The sequence below is a fragment of the Cryptomeria japonica genome, chromosome 7, assembly GCF_030272615.1.
Source record: "Cryptomeria japonica chromosome 7, Sugi_1.0, whole genome shotgun sequence".
Taxonomy (NCBI): domain Eukaryota; kingdom Viridiplantae; phylum Streptophyta; class Pinopsida; order Cupressales; family Cupressaceae; genus Cryptomeria; species Cryptomeria japonica.
The window spans coordinates 27,578,257-27,592,634 of record NC_081411.1 but is presented as its reverse complement, the minus strand read 5'-3'; the positions used below and the strand labels follow the sequence as shown (position 1 = coordinate 27,592,634).

The following is a 14,378-nucleotide window of genomic DNA, read 5'->3' as shown; positions in this document are numbered from 1 at the left end:
ATTGCTGCGTCCCAATGATGCCACTGTTGCTTGGCAGCGCTCCCACTGCTACTTCCCAGCGCTGCTACTGCTGCCTCCCAGCAATGCCATTCTTGCTTAGTTGTATTGCCACTACTGCTTCCAGCGCTCCCTCTACTGCCTCCCAGCGATGCCATAGCTGCTTAGCAGCGGTCCCACTACTGCTTTTGAGCGGTACTTATTTGTGTCTTTACTACTTTTCGAAAGCATTGCACGCTTCGTGTATTGCTCATCATTGCTCCTAGCAATGCAAAGTCACTCAAAATTTAATATCCATTTGCACGATGAGTAACTATAAGTACAAATCGATAAATGAAGGTTGGAGAGTGCGCAATGCAAATCCATGAAAACCTGTTTTTCTTCATTATCCAATGAGTCAAAACTTATTCTCAGCCTTTGCTTTACGTCCCAATGCAGCATCTTTTCAGCTTTAGTCAATTCTGAGCTCCAATAACTGTGATTTCTGCCACGGACGTGTCTGCCCAGAACCTGAAGCGACAAAGGTAAGCCTCCACAGGCGTTTACAAAGTCGTCACTCAGCTCCTCATACCCATTGCACGGATGAGCTTGGTCGAAGGCGTGCCAACAAAAGAGTTCTCTGGCATGACTTCTACCCATTCCTTTTAAATTATAACCAACAGTAATCCCTGCGGTTATAAGCACACCAACGTCACGGGTTGTGACAATAACCAGACTACTACCAGATTTTTTAAGGATATCCATGACCAGTAGAGCATGTAACTGCTCCACATGATCGATGTTATCCACAACAATTAGTATGCTTAAAAGGGGGCTCCTTCTTAGACGATCTTTGAGATAGGTAGTTCCCTCCTCTGTAGTTGTAAAACTGAGAAAACGATCATCAAAGAGATCTTTTAGAAGCTTAAGTTGCAAGTGATGTAATTGGCCTTTTGCAGACGCTTCTCGCACATCAAACAAAAAGCACGCTTGTTGATAATACGAGATTTTTTGGTTAAAGAATTCTTTGGCGAGAGTTGTTTTACTCACTCCCCCCATGCCAAAAATACCAATTACCTTAGCCTTATGCTTCCTTTCTTCCTGCCCGCACTGAATATCAATATCTTGTACAAGTTCATCAAGGCATCGCCTTCGAAAATCATCCACAAGATTGTTAAGTCCCACTGGATATTCAGCAACATGTAAAGGTGTTTTTCTTTGCACATCTTTCTGCGCAGCTGCTACTATCTCTCGGTAATCCCTATCACTGGAACATGTAAATTAAAAGAAAGATTTCGTAAGGGAAATGTTAAATCAGATTTGAAGGAATTATATAGCATGCAATTACAAAATTTCAGAAATATTACCTGTAAAATTCTTCACCGGCTATAAGTGAAAGAGACTGAAGGGCTTCCTTCCACTCGCTAAGCTTCTCAAGGTATCTGCCCTTCTCTCTATATTTATTGAATGCTTCAGCATATGCTCCCCCTTCTATGTACCGGAGATCAAAAGGTTTCACTTGATAGAACAGGGGGGTAATTTTGGCTGTACTTTTTAACATGAGAACCAGCTCAGCTAAACACCAAGGTGACTCTGCATATGTTTTGGAAAAGATGGCTATGTGTACCTTAGCAGAGCAGATGGCTATCTCAATAATAGAAGGAAACGAGTTTCCTAGTTCCTTCTCCTTGGAATCAAGAAACGCCCGTATTCCCAACTGCTCAAAGGAGTTGTAAAGCCGAGCAGCCAAAGTTTGTTTGACATCTGGGCCTCTGTGGTTAATGAAAACATCATACAATATTGCAGATTCAGAAACCTTCCTTCTATTGCCGGGAGGTTCAAATCCAGAGAAAGCATTTAATTCATGATTTTGCTGGTAAGATGATGATGAAGATGCCATTAATTCCACTTCAAACGCTAACAAACGGTAATTAATAAATATAAAGGGAAAGAGACGGGCTAATAGGATTTGATTGCAGTATGCCTAATGAACGGTGAGTTGTTGTGGAAATGAAAGGCAACAGAGCGAATAAAATAGATCACAGCACAGCCGGCCCGGTAAAGGGGACGCTAAGAAATTAGTCAAGCTACCCAAGAGTACAAAAGAGGCATCTTCAAACCTTTCTTCACACGCCCAAGGCGGAAAAACAGAGGGAAGGAAAATTTGTAGAAATTTGTAGTTGGGTCTTTTTCTTCGAAACATTCAAAGAGAAAAGAGATTGGACTCCATTTAGCCACAGTCAAAGAATCCAGTGCGTTATTGAGGGTGTTTTGAAGGGGAATGGGCTGTGCAGTTGATAAGATAATTTGTTTTTATTTATAAAATAAATATAAAAATCAGTTTCTATTAATTTATTTAATAAATCGAGGGACCGTGTTCTTTTGAGTGCAGAAGATGTTATTAAATCTTATAATAATATTTTTGAAAAAATTAATTAGTATGAGTTTTTTAATAATTCAGTAAGTATTGTTCTAGGTTTGTTTTTGGATTAAAATTTAATTTTTTCAATATATATTTTAGATTATATTTAGTTCTCCATCATTACAAGAAGAGAATGTATTTCTAAATGTCAATTGAAAAATATACATAATTGAATATAAAAACATTCTTATAACAAGAAAAAATAAGTATCATGTAGTATTTGTTTTCAAATATTCAACATTTTTTATAATAAATTTTCTTCTTCTTTTTAATGTTGTAATACTTTCAAATTTCCATTGTGATAATCTATTATGTCTATTAACATAATCAACATTTTTTCCAACAAAATCAAAAATCAACTTTTTCATCAAAATCAAATATTGGGAAGCTTGATTGTTCAAAATGGGTTTGATTGTTGATTTTGAAAAATAAGTTATTTATGAGACATTTTCAAAACAAATAAATAATCCTATAATATTTATAAAACACAAAACCCCCATTTTCATATAAAACTTGTAAAGATTTTTCACTAAGATGTTTTGAGACAATTTTTTTCTTGATCACATGACATATATCTGCTCCGAGTGCTAATAGGCCCTCTAAGGAGATTTCCCACTTTGATCCTACTTATAAAAATGTTCCTAAAAAGTGAGTGGCTATTAGTACATTGTAAATTCATTAATAAACCTTTAATTATCATTTTGTTGATTCTTTTAAAATTAATAACTCAAAATTGGATACATAAGAAATACACAATTATTAAAGTATAATGACTATTTGTGGTCTTCTCTAACCACATTTATAATTTCTGTATCTCGTGACAAGCACACTTATGAGAGGAGGGGGCAAGGTAAGATGATATAATGACTCCTGATTTCTAACACAAAATAGCTAGTGGGGGTACGGTAAGATGATAAACTCCTGATTTCTAACACAGAATAGCTAGTGGTTCAGATTGAAGATACAAGTCTTTCTAGTCGACATAAGCTAGATTCTTGCCGACAATTTATTTTGTCTTTATATGGAGAAGGACGAAAAGGCTGCGGAGCGTGCAGCATACGCTTGCCTTCGCGGTCATTGCATAATATGGTCCGTTCGTAGTTAGATAACAGCGGGAAACAGCTGCGTATCATGCGCGATATACAAAACGCGTTTCCCTTTGCTGTCTCTGGGCTCCATGCATAATACCACATCTTTCACAAATACTCAAGTAAAAGAAAAAAACTAAATAAAGCTACAATATTTTCAATAATTGTTTATTTAGGGTAAGGAAAGGTGATCACATAAATCTTATATATCCTGACTTTTCTTCTAGTCTGGAATTCAATGAATTCAAATTTGGACGTTTCACAGAGTCTTTAACTTGTCTATTTAACAGTCTTCCACTAAGTCCATCTAACCTTTACAAAAGAATTGATAAATCTAAAGCGCGTTCAGCTATAGTAATGCATCTTTTAAAAATATCTATCCAGCTTCTCCAATTGCAAACAAAAAAAATTTAACTATAATAATGCATCTTTTAAAAATATAATTACAAAAAATATCAATGGGCGTGTACTCTATCACACAAATCTTATCACCTCTGTGCGCATCTGACTGTAATTTCAATTTTCTTGCATGATGCATGTGACCTGTCTATTCATGATCCTTTATGAGTCTTTAAATCGCACTCTATTTCGCCTCTCTAATTATCGTCCTTGGCACAAATTGTGGCTACACTGTGGAAACGAGACAATTTAGACAAAATGATGAAATTTTTGTGGTGCTTTGTTTCCACTTGGTAACGTTTGGAATGTCTTTGTTGTGTTTGCAACAGTGCAATCTTGGCTAAAATGGACTTTTTTTTACAGTTCTACTTATTTATTGAATGGCTATTATAGAAGTGAAAATTGAATATATAATTGTATTTGTTATTTTTTTTTTAATATAAAGATATTTAAATTATAATATTATTTAATTATTTGGTAGGTTTTTTTTTAATGTAACAGTTTAGTACTTAGTTTGTATAATTTTATGTAGTATTTCAATTAAATTTGAGTATTTAGTTTCTAGTATTTTAGTTCTAGTTTGTGATTTTTATATTTTTAATCTAACATCAATATTATTCATGTTACTTTGATTTCTAGATACCTTCCTCTCTAAAGATATAAAGACAAATATAATTTTTATAGAGAAGAAACATAAATACTAGAGGCAAACTTTAGGGTCTATGTCTTTAAATGCTTAAGGGCATGTCAAAATCATGAATGTGCAAAAGTTTGAAATTGCAAACATTAGAATTAGGGCCATAAACGTAATTGTAACCTATAATAGAGCACGATTGATGTTTTGGTCTATAATAGCCTTATGATTGGAAGACTGATAGCAAGGTTATGAGTCAAATTATAAAGTCTGCATTAGAACTGTGATGAATACTAGTTTTTTCTCTTTAAAATATAAAAAAATCTCTGTCAAACACTAAAAATTTGAATAATCACAATTACTCTTAATAAATGAGTATAGAGCTCAAAATATTATGCAATTCAATTACATCAATTGAACTTGCATTCATTCCTTGTTAGAAATTAGGATCTTAGGATACTAATCATTATAGGAAAACATAAATTAAATAAAATAAGAATATCGCATGCATAAATGTACACATTACACAAAATATAAATGAGGGAAACCATTTTGAGTAGAATAAACCTCAGAAAGCATCATTTTATTAAAACACATACAAAATGTACTCTATAACGAGGTATAATTAAACCTGTGTATAGTCCTTCAATATTTCCACATGGTCAAGTATACCTCTCTACAAACCTCCAAACACTCATACATATCAAATGAGACAAAACCTCCTTAAATATAAGAGGAAGGGTGGCTTCACTAGTCATACCTTTTCATGAACCCCCATTCATAAATAATTAATAATCCAATAGTTATTAGATTATAAATATTTCAAAGTGGATATGTTTATAAAGCATATGATATATATAAAGTTTTATAACCTTACATTAGAACATTATATATAAATGTTATAAGGGTATGGCCACTAATAATGTTATGTTCTAACACTCCCTTTTAATGTTAATAGGGGACATCACATGTCAATTTTTTCATAAAAGAAAAAATGAAGTAGCCTAGTAACATAGGTTTTATTTGACAATGATAAATAGAGACACAAATATATGCTAAAATGAAGATCATGTATCTCGAACTACATGAAAGTCATATTATCATTATTTTTATTCCCACTATTTTAAAATTATGCTATGAGGTCTTATAAAAAATATATTGGATCCATGGTCTCCTCAAATTAGCCTCTCCCCAACCTCATTACAATAAACTTTCCTGTATTGCTTAATATGTAATGTTTTATAGGTGGAATATTTACAAATGTGCCCATAGGACTTTCTAATGCATAATTGCAGTATTTAAAATAAAAGGACTTACATATGCCTACTTGTAGGCATAAAGGACTTACTAATGCTTATAAAGGTCTTTTTTTATGTCTATTAGGACTTACTTATTCCTACCCGTAAGATTTAAAACTAGGATTTAGCGACTAGGTGGTGACATTGACATGCACAGTCCTCCTCAATGGCATCACCTAAGGCCAAACATTATTTTGAATTTGGAGCATATAATGCCTAAAGGTCTTATGCCTATTAGGTCTTAGATGTAGGATTCAGCCATTAGGTGGTTTCATGTACGCTCCTCCCAAATTGCATTACCTAAAAGACAATGAAATAAAAATTGCACAAAAGTTTTAATAAGTGATGGCTAAGATTTAAATATATAACATGTGTCCATGATCTTCAACATGATTTTCTCTCTTTAGAAATGACATTATTTTGAAAGAGTAAAATATCTTCAAGTAAGATAGTGCTTTTACATGTATCAAATTCGAACTCTTTCATAAATCTTCAAGGTCATATTGATTCCTGAAAAGTTACTTTTGCATTTGACACTTCGGATAAAAAGAAACAATAGAATCTACATCCAGTTTATCAAATTATTGCACCATCCATATATAATAGCACTTGCACCCTATGTTTTGAAGACATAGTCTCACAAAAAAAAAGCACCAATATAGGTTATCATTGAGGCAAAAGACCTGAAAATCGAATCTAAGGTTCATTGAGGCTTTGTCTGCAAGAGTTTTATAGAAACTGTCGTTATTAGTGATCATTGGTGGTTGTATTGAGGATCCTTGTCCGCACAGTCTGAGTACATCTCTGTACGCTTATCTGTGCATTTGTTTGTAGCTTCATTGCCAGTCAGTCTGCATGCTGGTGCTGTATGGTGACTTCATTGGTGTTGCTTCCTTAGATCGTGGTAGGAGCAAAGCTTAGGTATCGTTTTTTTGTATTGGGGATCTGCTGTGTTTTAAATCGATTGACATTTCCATGCATTACGAGCAACCTTATCACCTACACATTTTCCTTCTATAGGCGACGTGTATTTCATTTTCTACAAGAATACTTAATTAGTAGTGGCTCCTTATTGCCAGTGGATTTGATTTTTTATCACCAATTTGTTGTCTTAGCACCTTCATTGCATGAGCGATCCAATCCATTGATCGACATCTCTATATATGCTTGCATTGGCTATTCCATTTCCAGCCGACAGTGCTCTTGCAACTCAGTAGCGTTGATATACTTGTTGGATCTGGAAGGGATACAGGTATGCAGGAATCTAAATACACAAAAAAAAACTGAGTACACAGAGTAAAGGTTTGCTGCAGCAACAATGCTATTATTAATTATGAATGCAGATTACTTGAGCACTTCAGATACAGAGCTCCGCAGAGATCTCTTGTATAAATTCTGATCATAATGATAAACTCTTACATAAGCCCCTGTTTTATAGTTACAAAGGGCAGTTAACTTAGAGTACAAGGCAAGATTCAAATCAGATTATCATTCGATGATGAGTTTCCAGTCTGTAAAGAGGCAAACCACAGTTGGCAGAGAGTTGGCTGAAGATGGTAGAAGTTTCCAGTGGCGGTGATAAGACGGTGCTGATGTTTCCAGAAAGAAGGTGAGCTGCTAGGTATTACTACCATCATTCTCCCCCTTAATGTTTAGTTTAGTGATGCCCAGCAAATCTCTGATTTTAGTAACACTTTCCTTTGAAATTGCTTTGGTAAATACATCTGCTAGCTGATCATTAGTTTTACAAGATTGAAGTTCAATCTGTCTATCTGCTACAAGATTTCTGATGAGAGGGTGTCGGATATCTATATGCTTAGTTTGACTATGAAAAACTCAATTCTTTGTTATAGCAATAGTACAACTATTGTCACAATAAACAACTGTAGGATTTTTTTTGTTCTTGCCTCAAATCTGCAAGCATCCTCCTCAACCAAATTGCTTGGCATGTTGCAGAAGTAGCTGCGATGTACTTTGCTTCCATGGATGATAGTGATACTGTTGATTGTTTTTTTTGAACACCAAGAAATTGCACCTGGTCTCAAACTGAATACATATCCTAATGTACTTTTTCTATCATTAATAGATCTTTCCCAATCACTGTCTGTATATCCAATCAATCCAAAGTTCTCCATTGATGTATGTAAAATGCCAAATCTTCTTGTACCATGAACATACCTGAATATCATCTTTATTGCACAAAAGTGAATCTTACTTGGATTTTGCATAAATCTTGATACTAGACTGACTGCATACATGATGTCAGGTCTAGTTGTAGTAAGATACATGTTAAGACTTCCGACTATATTTCTATATATTTTTGTATCTATCTTTTCAGTATCATCATCTTTGGCCAACTTTACATTTACTTCCAAAGGAGTGTTCATTGGTTTATAATTTCTCATTCTAAATCTATCAATCAAATCCTTTGTATACTTCTCTTGTGAAATAAAAATCCCATCATTAAATTGACTGACTTCTATTCCTACACACTTTGTGACGCCTAAGTTTGATAAGTGCAGAGGAAAAGGAGATCCTAAGGCACACATAAGACAATTTTTCATAGCTTGCATTGAGGTAGCAGCAGAAGAGACATATTTGATGAGATTATTCCCACAAATCTTAGGTGATCAAGCTATGGAATGGTTCTCCCTACTTCCACCTGGTATTAAGTCATGGGGTGACTTAGCAGAGGCATTTATACAACATTTCTCATATAACATAGAGACAGACATATCAGTCACCACTTTGTGCAACACCAAGCAAAAGGATGGAGAATCTTTTTCATCATTTTTACAAAGATGGAGAAATCTAGCCAGCAAATGCTCTTGTGAAATTCCACAAAAACAAATGGTAGATATGTTCAGCCAGAATGTCAACACAGACATTGCTTATGACCTAAGGAAAGCTTGTTTGTCCACCTTCAAGGACGTTATTGAAAAAGGCTTAGCAATAGAGAAGGTCCTAATTGAGCAAGGCGTCGTCAAAATATTCAAAGAAAACAAAGAGGACTTTAAAGGAAAAGACAAGCCAAGATTTTTGAACAAAAACAAGAACATGGTCAATGATGGTGTTGTGGATGCCAATACAGTACAACCCAAAATCATTTTTTTTGGATCAAGCTCTACAAACAATCAAGTGAATACTCAAACAACTTCCAAATCACAAAGGAAGTACACCCCATTGGGAGAACCACTTGAGTCAATTTTCAAGAAGCTGGTGGCAAACAAGATAATAACAATTCCAGATTTGCCTCCATATGAGCCAAAGGTTAAACCAAATTGGTGGAATGATGAGGAGTATTGTGAATTTCATAAGAGCAAGAGACATAAAACAAGAAATTGTGATCGATTGAAGAACATTATATAAGATTTTATTGATAGAGGTGACATTGAGATTGAAGGACACTCATCCAATCAAGAACATGAGATGTTTAAAGAAACATTCCCAAAACATGACAAGGGAAAAGCTAAAGCCACAGATGACCAAACCAACTATACCAGAGCATCCTACAACTATGATTCAAATGTCAATCACATTTCGATGGACAATTATGTCTCTAGCATTATCATCAAGGACAAAACACCTGAGACTTCTACCCAAAGACCCAAGATTGTCCTAAAAGGCATCGGATCTTCTTTCGAACATACCTTTGAATGTAATGTTACAACTCATTGAGGTAAATTCACTTTGCAAGGTGCTCCATCTAAAAACACCTCTTCTTCATCAACCAAAGCTGAGTATGACCTTGTAGAATAGTTAGGGAAGATACTCGCGCTTATCTCAATCCTTCAGCTCTTACGCATATCCCTTGCACATAAAGCCATTCTTGATAAATCTTTGAGAGACACTTTCGTCCCTACTGATCTGAACGTGGACCAGTTTTAAGCCATGGTGGGATACCTTTCCATTCCACTCTCCCTTACATTCATAGAAGTTGATGACGCATCCCTAACCCAACCACATAATGCACCTTTACACATTGAAGCCTTCCTACACAAACATCAAATAAAACGAGTCCTGATAGATGGAGGAGCTGGTCTTAATATATGTACATTGAATACTCTTAAGCAATTGATATATTTTGAAAAAGATGTGAATGCTACAAACAAAATTACCATCAAGGCATATGATGACGAAGAGAGTTTATCCAAAGGCACATTCACCTTGCCTCTCAGAGTTGGACTAGTTACAAAGGATGTGGTTTGTCAAGTCCTTGATCTAGAGCTCACATACAACATATTGCTAGGACGTCCATGGATTCATGAGATGAGTGCAGTCCCATCTACATATCATCTATGTGTCAAGTTTCCACACAATGGAGTTGAAGTGACCATCAAAGCTGATCCAAATCCAATCATATATTGCAACAATCTACGACCTAGATTAGAAATAAAAATCCCAGTCAATCGAGAGGCTATTCCATCTCTAGCATATGTGGATCCAGAATCCTTGAAAGCTTCTACATCAAAGCAAGCAGAGCTCAAAGAAAAATTTAAGTTTAAAGACTTGGGATGTGGTGAGTATATCTTTCATGTTGATCAACTCCCATTATCTCCTAAGGTATTTAGTCAACAAGAACAATCTACAAACAATTTGCAATACCAAGGAACTGGGTATGAACCACCTAGTGTTATGGCTACTAAGTCTAAATGCAAATCTCTTCTAGTGGTGTAAGCATCTCTTGATATCAATAGTCCTAAGAGTGGTTCCAGCAAAGAATCTATTGAGTGTATTGTCAGCCCTCTTGAGAACTCACATAGCTTTACCATTTCATCCGCTCATTCCATTTCCACTCCACTTCTAGACTTGGATCAACAAGAATCACAAAAGCCCTTACTAATTAGGGTTAAAAAATCAAGCTATGAACAAAAAAATCCAAATGTTAAAAATAAAGAGAAGTCCTTTAGCTCAAATCAAAATCAAAAGCTATTGGACTTTGCAAAAATCAAGTTCAAGGATAAAAATCCTATGAAAGAAAAAGAGAAAGAGATGATATCCCTTAATATCAAAATAACTGAAGGCAAAAGTTCTAAAATTTCAAGTAAAAAAGAATACTTGTTGATCCTAAGTCTCCATCATGCTATCCTACTTTCACTTCTTTTCGCAATCATAAGCCTTCATCACTCATCCACTTGTTCCACACATCCTTTCCCTTCTGGTGATACATCATGGACCTTTAATGGAACTTCCTTGAAGGAATTTGTTATCAGGGATGCCCAAACTTCTTCAGGTGACATGCATATGGGCCTATGTAGTCCACACACTAGTAATTATATCTCAGTTCATTTATCAACGAAGACAGTCGCTCGAGCTACACATCATTCAGTCAAGGAACAATGGAACTACAATCATAAGATAAAGCCTCGTACATTTTAGGTGGGTGACTTAGTGCTCAAGGAAAATCCTAAAAATCAGCAAGATAGACAGAAGAAGGGCAAGTTCAAACCAAACTGGCTTGGTCCTTACATCATCACAGCAACATATGGATCTGGTGCATATCAACTTTCAACTCCAAGTGATGAACCTTTGGAGGATCCTATCAACAACATGCACCTTCACAGGTTTTACACATAGCTCTTCAAAGTATCCTAATCCAAAAAAAAAAATCAAAAAATTCAAAATACAAAAAAAATCAAAAAATTCAAAATACAAAAAAAAATAAAAAAATAAAAAAATTGTTACTTGGTGAAAACCCTACAAACAGGCGCCTTGTGACACAAAAAAAAACCAAAACAAAAACATTTCTTCCAATGGTGAAAACCATTTCGGTGGCGCTGTGGGCAAGTACCATGGCAAAAACTGGGTCACCAACACCATGCGTAGAGACATTGCTCCTCCCTCCTTCAGGATTCACTTTCATCCTTTCACTTTGCACACACTTGCAACCTATTCATCCATAATAAACTTACACATTCCCATCATGGCTTGTTATTGATCTGCCCAAGATTGGTTCGCCATTCATAATAATCCCTCATTTTCACCCCTTTCCATTCATAATAAATCAGCTCCTATCTATGGCTAAGGAAAATCCTATTTCTAGTAATGGGTGTGGAATTGAGAGCATCACATGTTTCGAGGAGTACAGTCTCTTCCAACTTTTTTCAGTCTATCCATGCATAATCTGCAATAAAACAACATTTGCATCACCAATCCGGAATAAAGTTCCATCTTCTCCATAATAAAGTATGAATTTCATGGATTCAGTTAGTTTCAGATGAGACACAACAACAACAATGGGCTTCAACAAATCAAATCTTTCAATAGACTCAGACAACATTATGGTTCAGTGCTATCTATCCTTTTTGTGAAAGTAAACATTGTGACCACAATCAAATAGACTTATACAAGTGACAAGAGACACTAAACTTGAGGACTACAGTGGATGTTGGTGTCGAGTCTTGGTTTTATTTTGATTTTATCTTTTGGTGACATGTCTTTTAGCTTTTTCAGGATGTCTCTGACTAGAGATTCTATCTCCAGGATGTCTTTGACTAGAAAGGCGAGGATGGGGTGTCGTCACCTATTTTTCTCTGTTGTCTATATATTGTCTCTTAGTAATGCTATGACTTGTCCAAGGATATGAGGACATCGTGAGTCTAGTGTGAACTGGGACATTCCTTATTTGCAACTGTCTTATCTCCATGCAAATAGGTACAATGACTTTTTGGGTCGAACATATGCCTCGATTGTCATAACCTATTTTGCCATAATAAAGCTCAATGATGATAATGTACAAGAAGCTCTTTCACTTTCATATCTTCTATCTTCCATCCCCCTTTCTTGATTGAATTCCATCATCCTTCTTGAGTCCGTGTAGCCTGCTATCACATGACTGAGTATAATGACATGCCAAAAACATTTGCATTTCATGTAGTTTGCACCTGCATTACCACATATTAAGCATTTTATACATACATATAGATATCACAATTGCATCACATCCTACACATAACACATGTTAGCACATCTTACATTTTCATCATGTAAATTGTTATTCACATTATCATATTCATTTGCATTTCATACATTCACAATTGCATTTGCATAAACATATAAAAATATAAAAGAACAAAAATATTGCATTTCATTATGTACATATTTGCATCGATATCATAACCATCACATAGAAACATACATCATGAAACATCTCATCACATAGAAACATACATCATGAAACATCTCATCACATAGGTACACATGCATATAGTTGCTTCAAGGATGAATGTCATATATACATAATCATAAGTGTCATGATGCAATGATGTCAAAATACATATGGCTACAACCAACCTTCGTGTCTCCCTGTCCAGACAAAGGAATCCACTGATCACTCCTACCAACACTGCTAGTAGTGCTAATCCTGTCTGTGTCATAGTATCCCAAGCCACATGTCCAGCCCTCATCTCTAGTCCTAGATCCCGAAACACTTGTCTTAGTGCATCCCTGTCTCTGTCTTGATCATAAGGAACTAACTCCCCATCGATCGGTATCCTCAGAATCTTGTATACATCCTCTAAGGTGACTGTCATCTCACCCATTGGCAAATGAAAACTACAAGTCTCTAAGTTCCATCTCACAGCTAGGGCAGTCAACAACCCCATGTTCGCTCATAACTCAGGCACATACAAAATATGTCACAAGCCCATAGCCTGAACCGTTGCTCTCTCGTCGACTGTCAGCTCTTCTCGCAGACTCTGAGTCGATGGGAATCTCTCCCGTGACTCCAACATAGGTATGTACTCCTGCAGTCAAGCAAATCAACTGTGTTAGTTAAAGTGGTATTCCCTATTCATCACAAAATGCTACTTTTTATCTAGGTGCTTATGGTATTCTATCCTAGTGACACTCACTATTCATCACAAAGTGTTGCTATTTATTCTAGTGGTACTCCCTGTTCATCACAAAGTACTACGTGTTTTTGCACTCCCTGTTCATCACAAAGTGCTACTCATATTTGCACTCCCTATTCATCACAAAGTGCTGCTCTTTTTAGTACTCCCTGTTCATCACAAAGTACTATGTCTTGGTACTCCTTGTTCATCACAAAGTGCCTTGATCTATCCTATTCTAGGGCCTCTGCTTGACTGTATCCTCTGGAGTAGTTTCCTAACTAGCAACGTATATTCTATCATAGAATTGTCAATCCTAGGCCTAACTGCTATCCTAGTCTTCCCTAGAGGACCTACTTGAGTGTATCCTCTCAGCTGCTTATCCAATCGATCGCATATGTTCATCACAGAACTGCCAGTTTGACCTAGAAGACACAAACATGCCTTCATTACATACACGCACTTACACACTGCACAAACGTGCCTGCTCTACACAGACGCACCTGACATACATAGACATGCCTCTATTTTGCACAGATGCATCCACATAGCACAAACGCGCCTGCACAACGCAGACGTGCTCGCATTTGACATAGACACCATTTCAAACACAGATGTGCCTGGCCAACCTAGACGCATCTGGCACCAGCACAGATGTGCCTCGACATTTTTTGACATATTCTAAAATGAATTAAATGTGCCACCTATCATGCATTAATGACAATATTT

At 35.9% G+C, this 14,378-nt stretch overlaps 1 protein-coding gene across 1 annotated transcript; it reads right to left on the bottom strand.

Moving 5' to 3' along the window:
* Window positions 1-273: 273 nt before the first annotated feature.
* Window positions 274-2,030, bottom strand: LOC131856368 (disease resistance protein Roq1-like). The gene is made up of 2 exons (XM_059208132.1): window positions 1,344-2,030; window positions 274-1,243 (listed from the first exon to the last, which is right to left on the bottom strand). Exons 1-2 carry the CDS (start codon window positions 1,874-1,876, stop codon window positions 274-276), a joined length of 1,503 nt encoding a protein of 500 aa, XP_059064115.1. The 5' UTR covers window positions 1,877-2,030.
* Window positions 2,031-14,378: the final 12,348 nt, after the last annotated feature.

What these genes read in the sequence shown, in the direction of transcription:
- LOC131856368 (XM_059208132.1), bottom strand. Translation starts at nt 1,876, where the DNA reads ATGGCATCTTCATCATCATCTTACCAGCAAAATCATGAATTAAATGCT. An exon ending in GCCGGTGAAGAATTTTACAG is followed by an intron (nt 1,244 to 1,343) that starts GTAATATTTCTG and finishes TACATGTTCCAG; the next exon opens with TGATAGGGATTACCGAGAGA.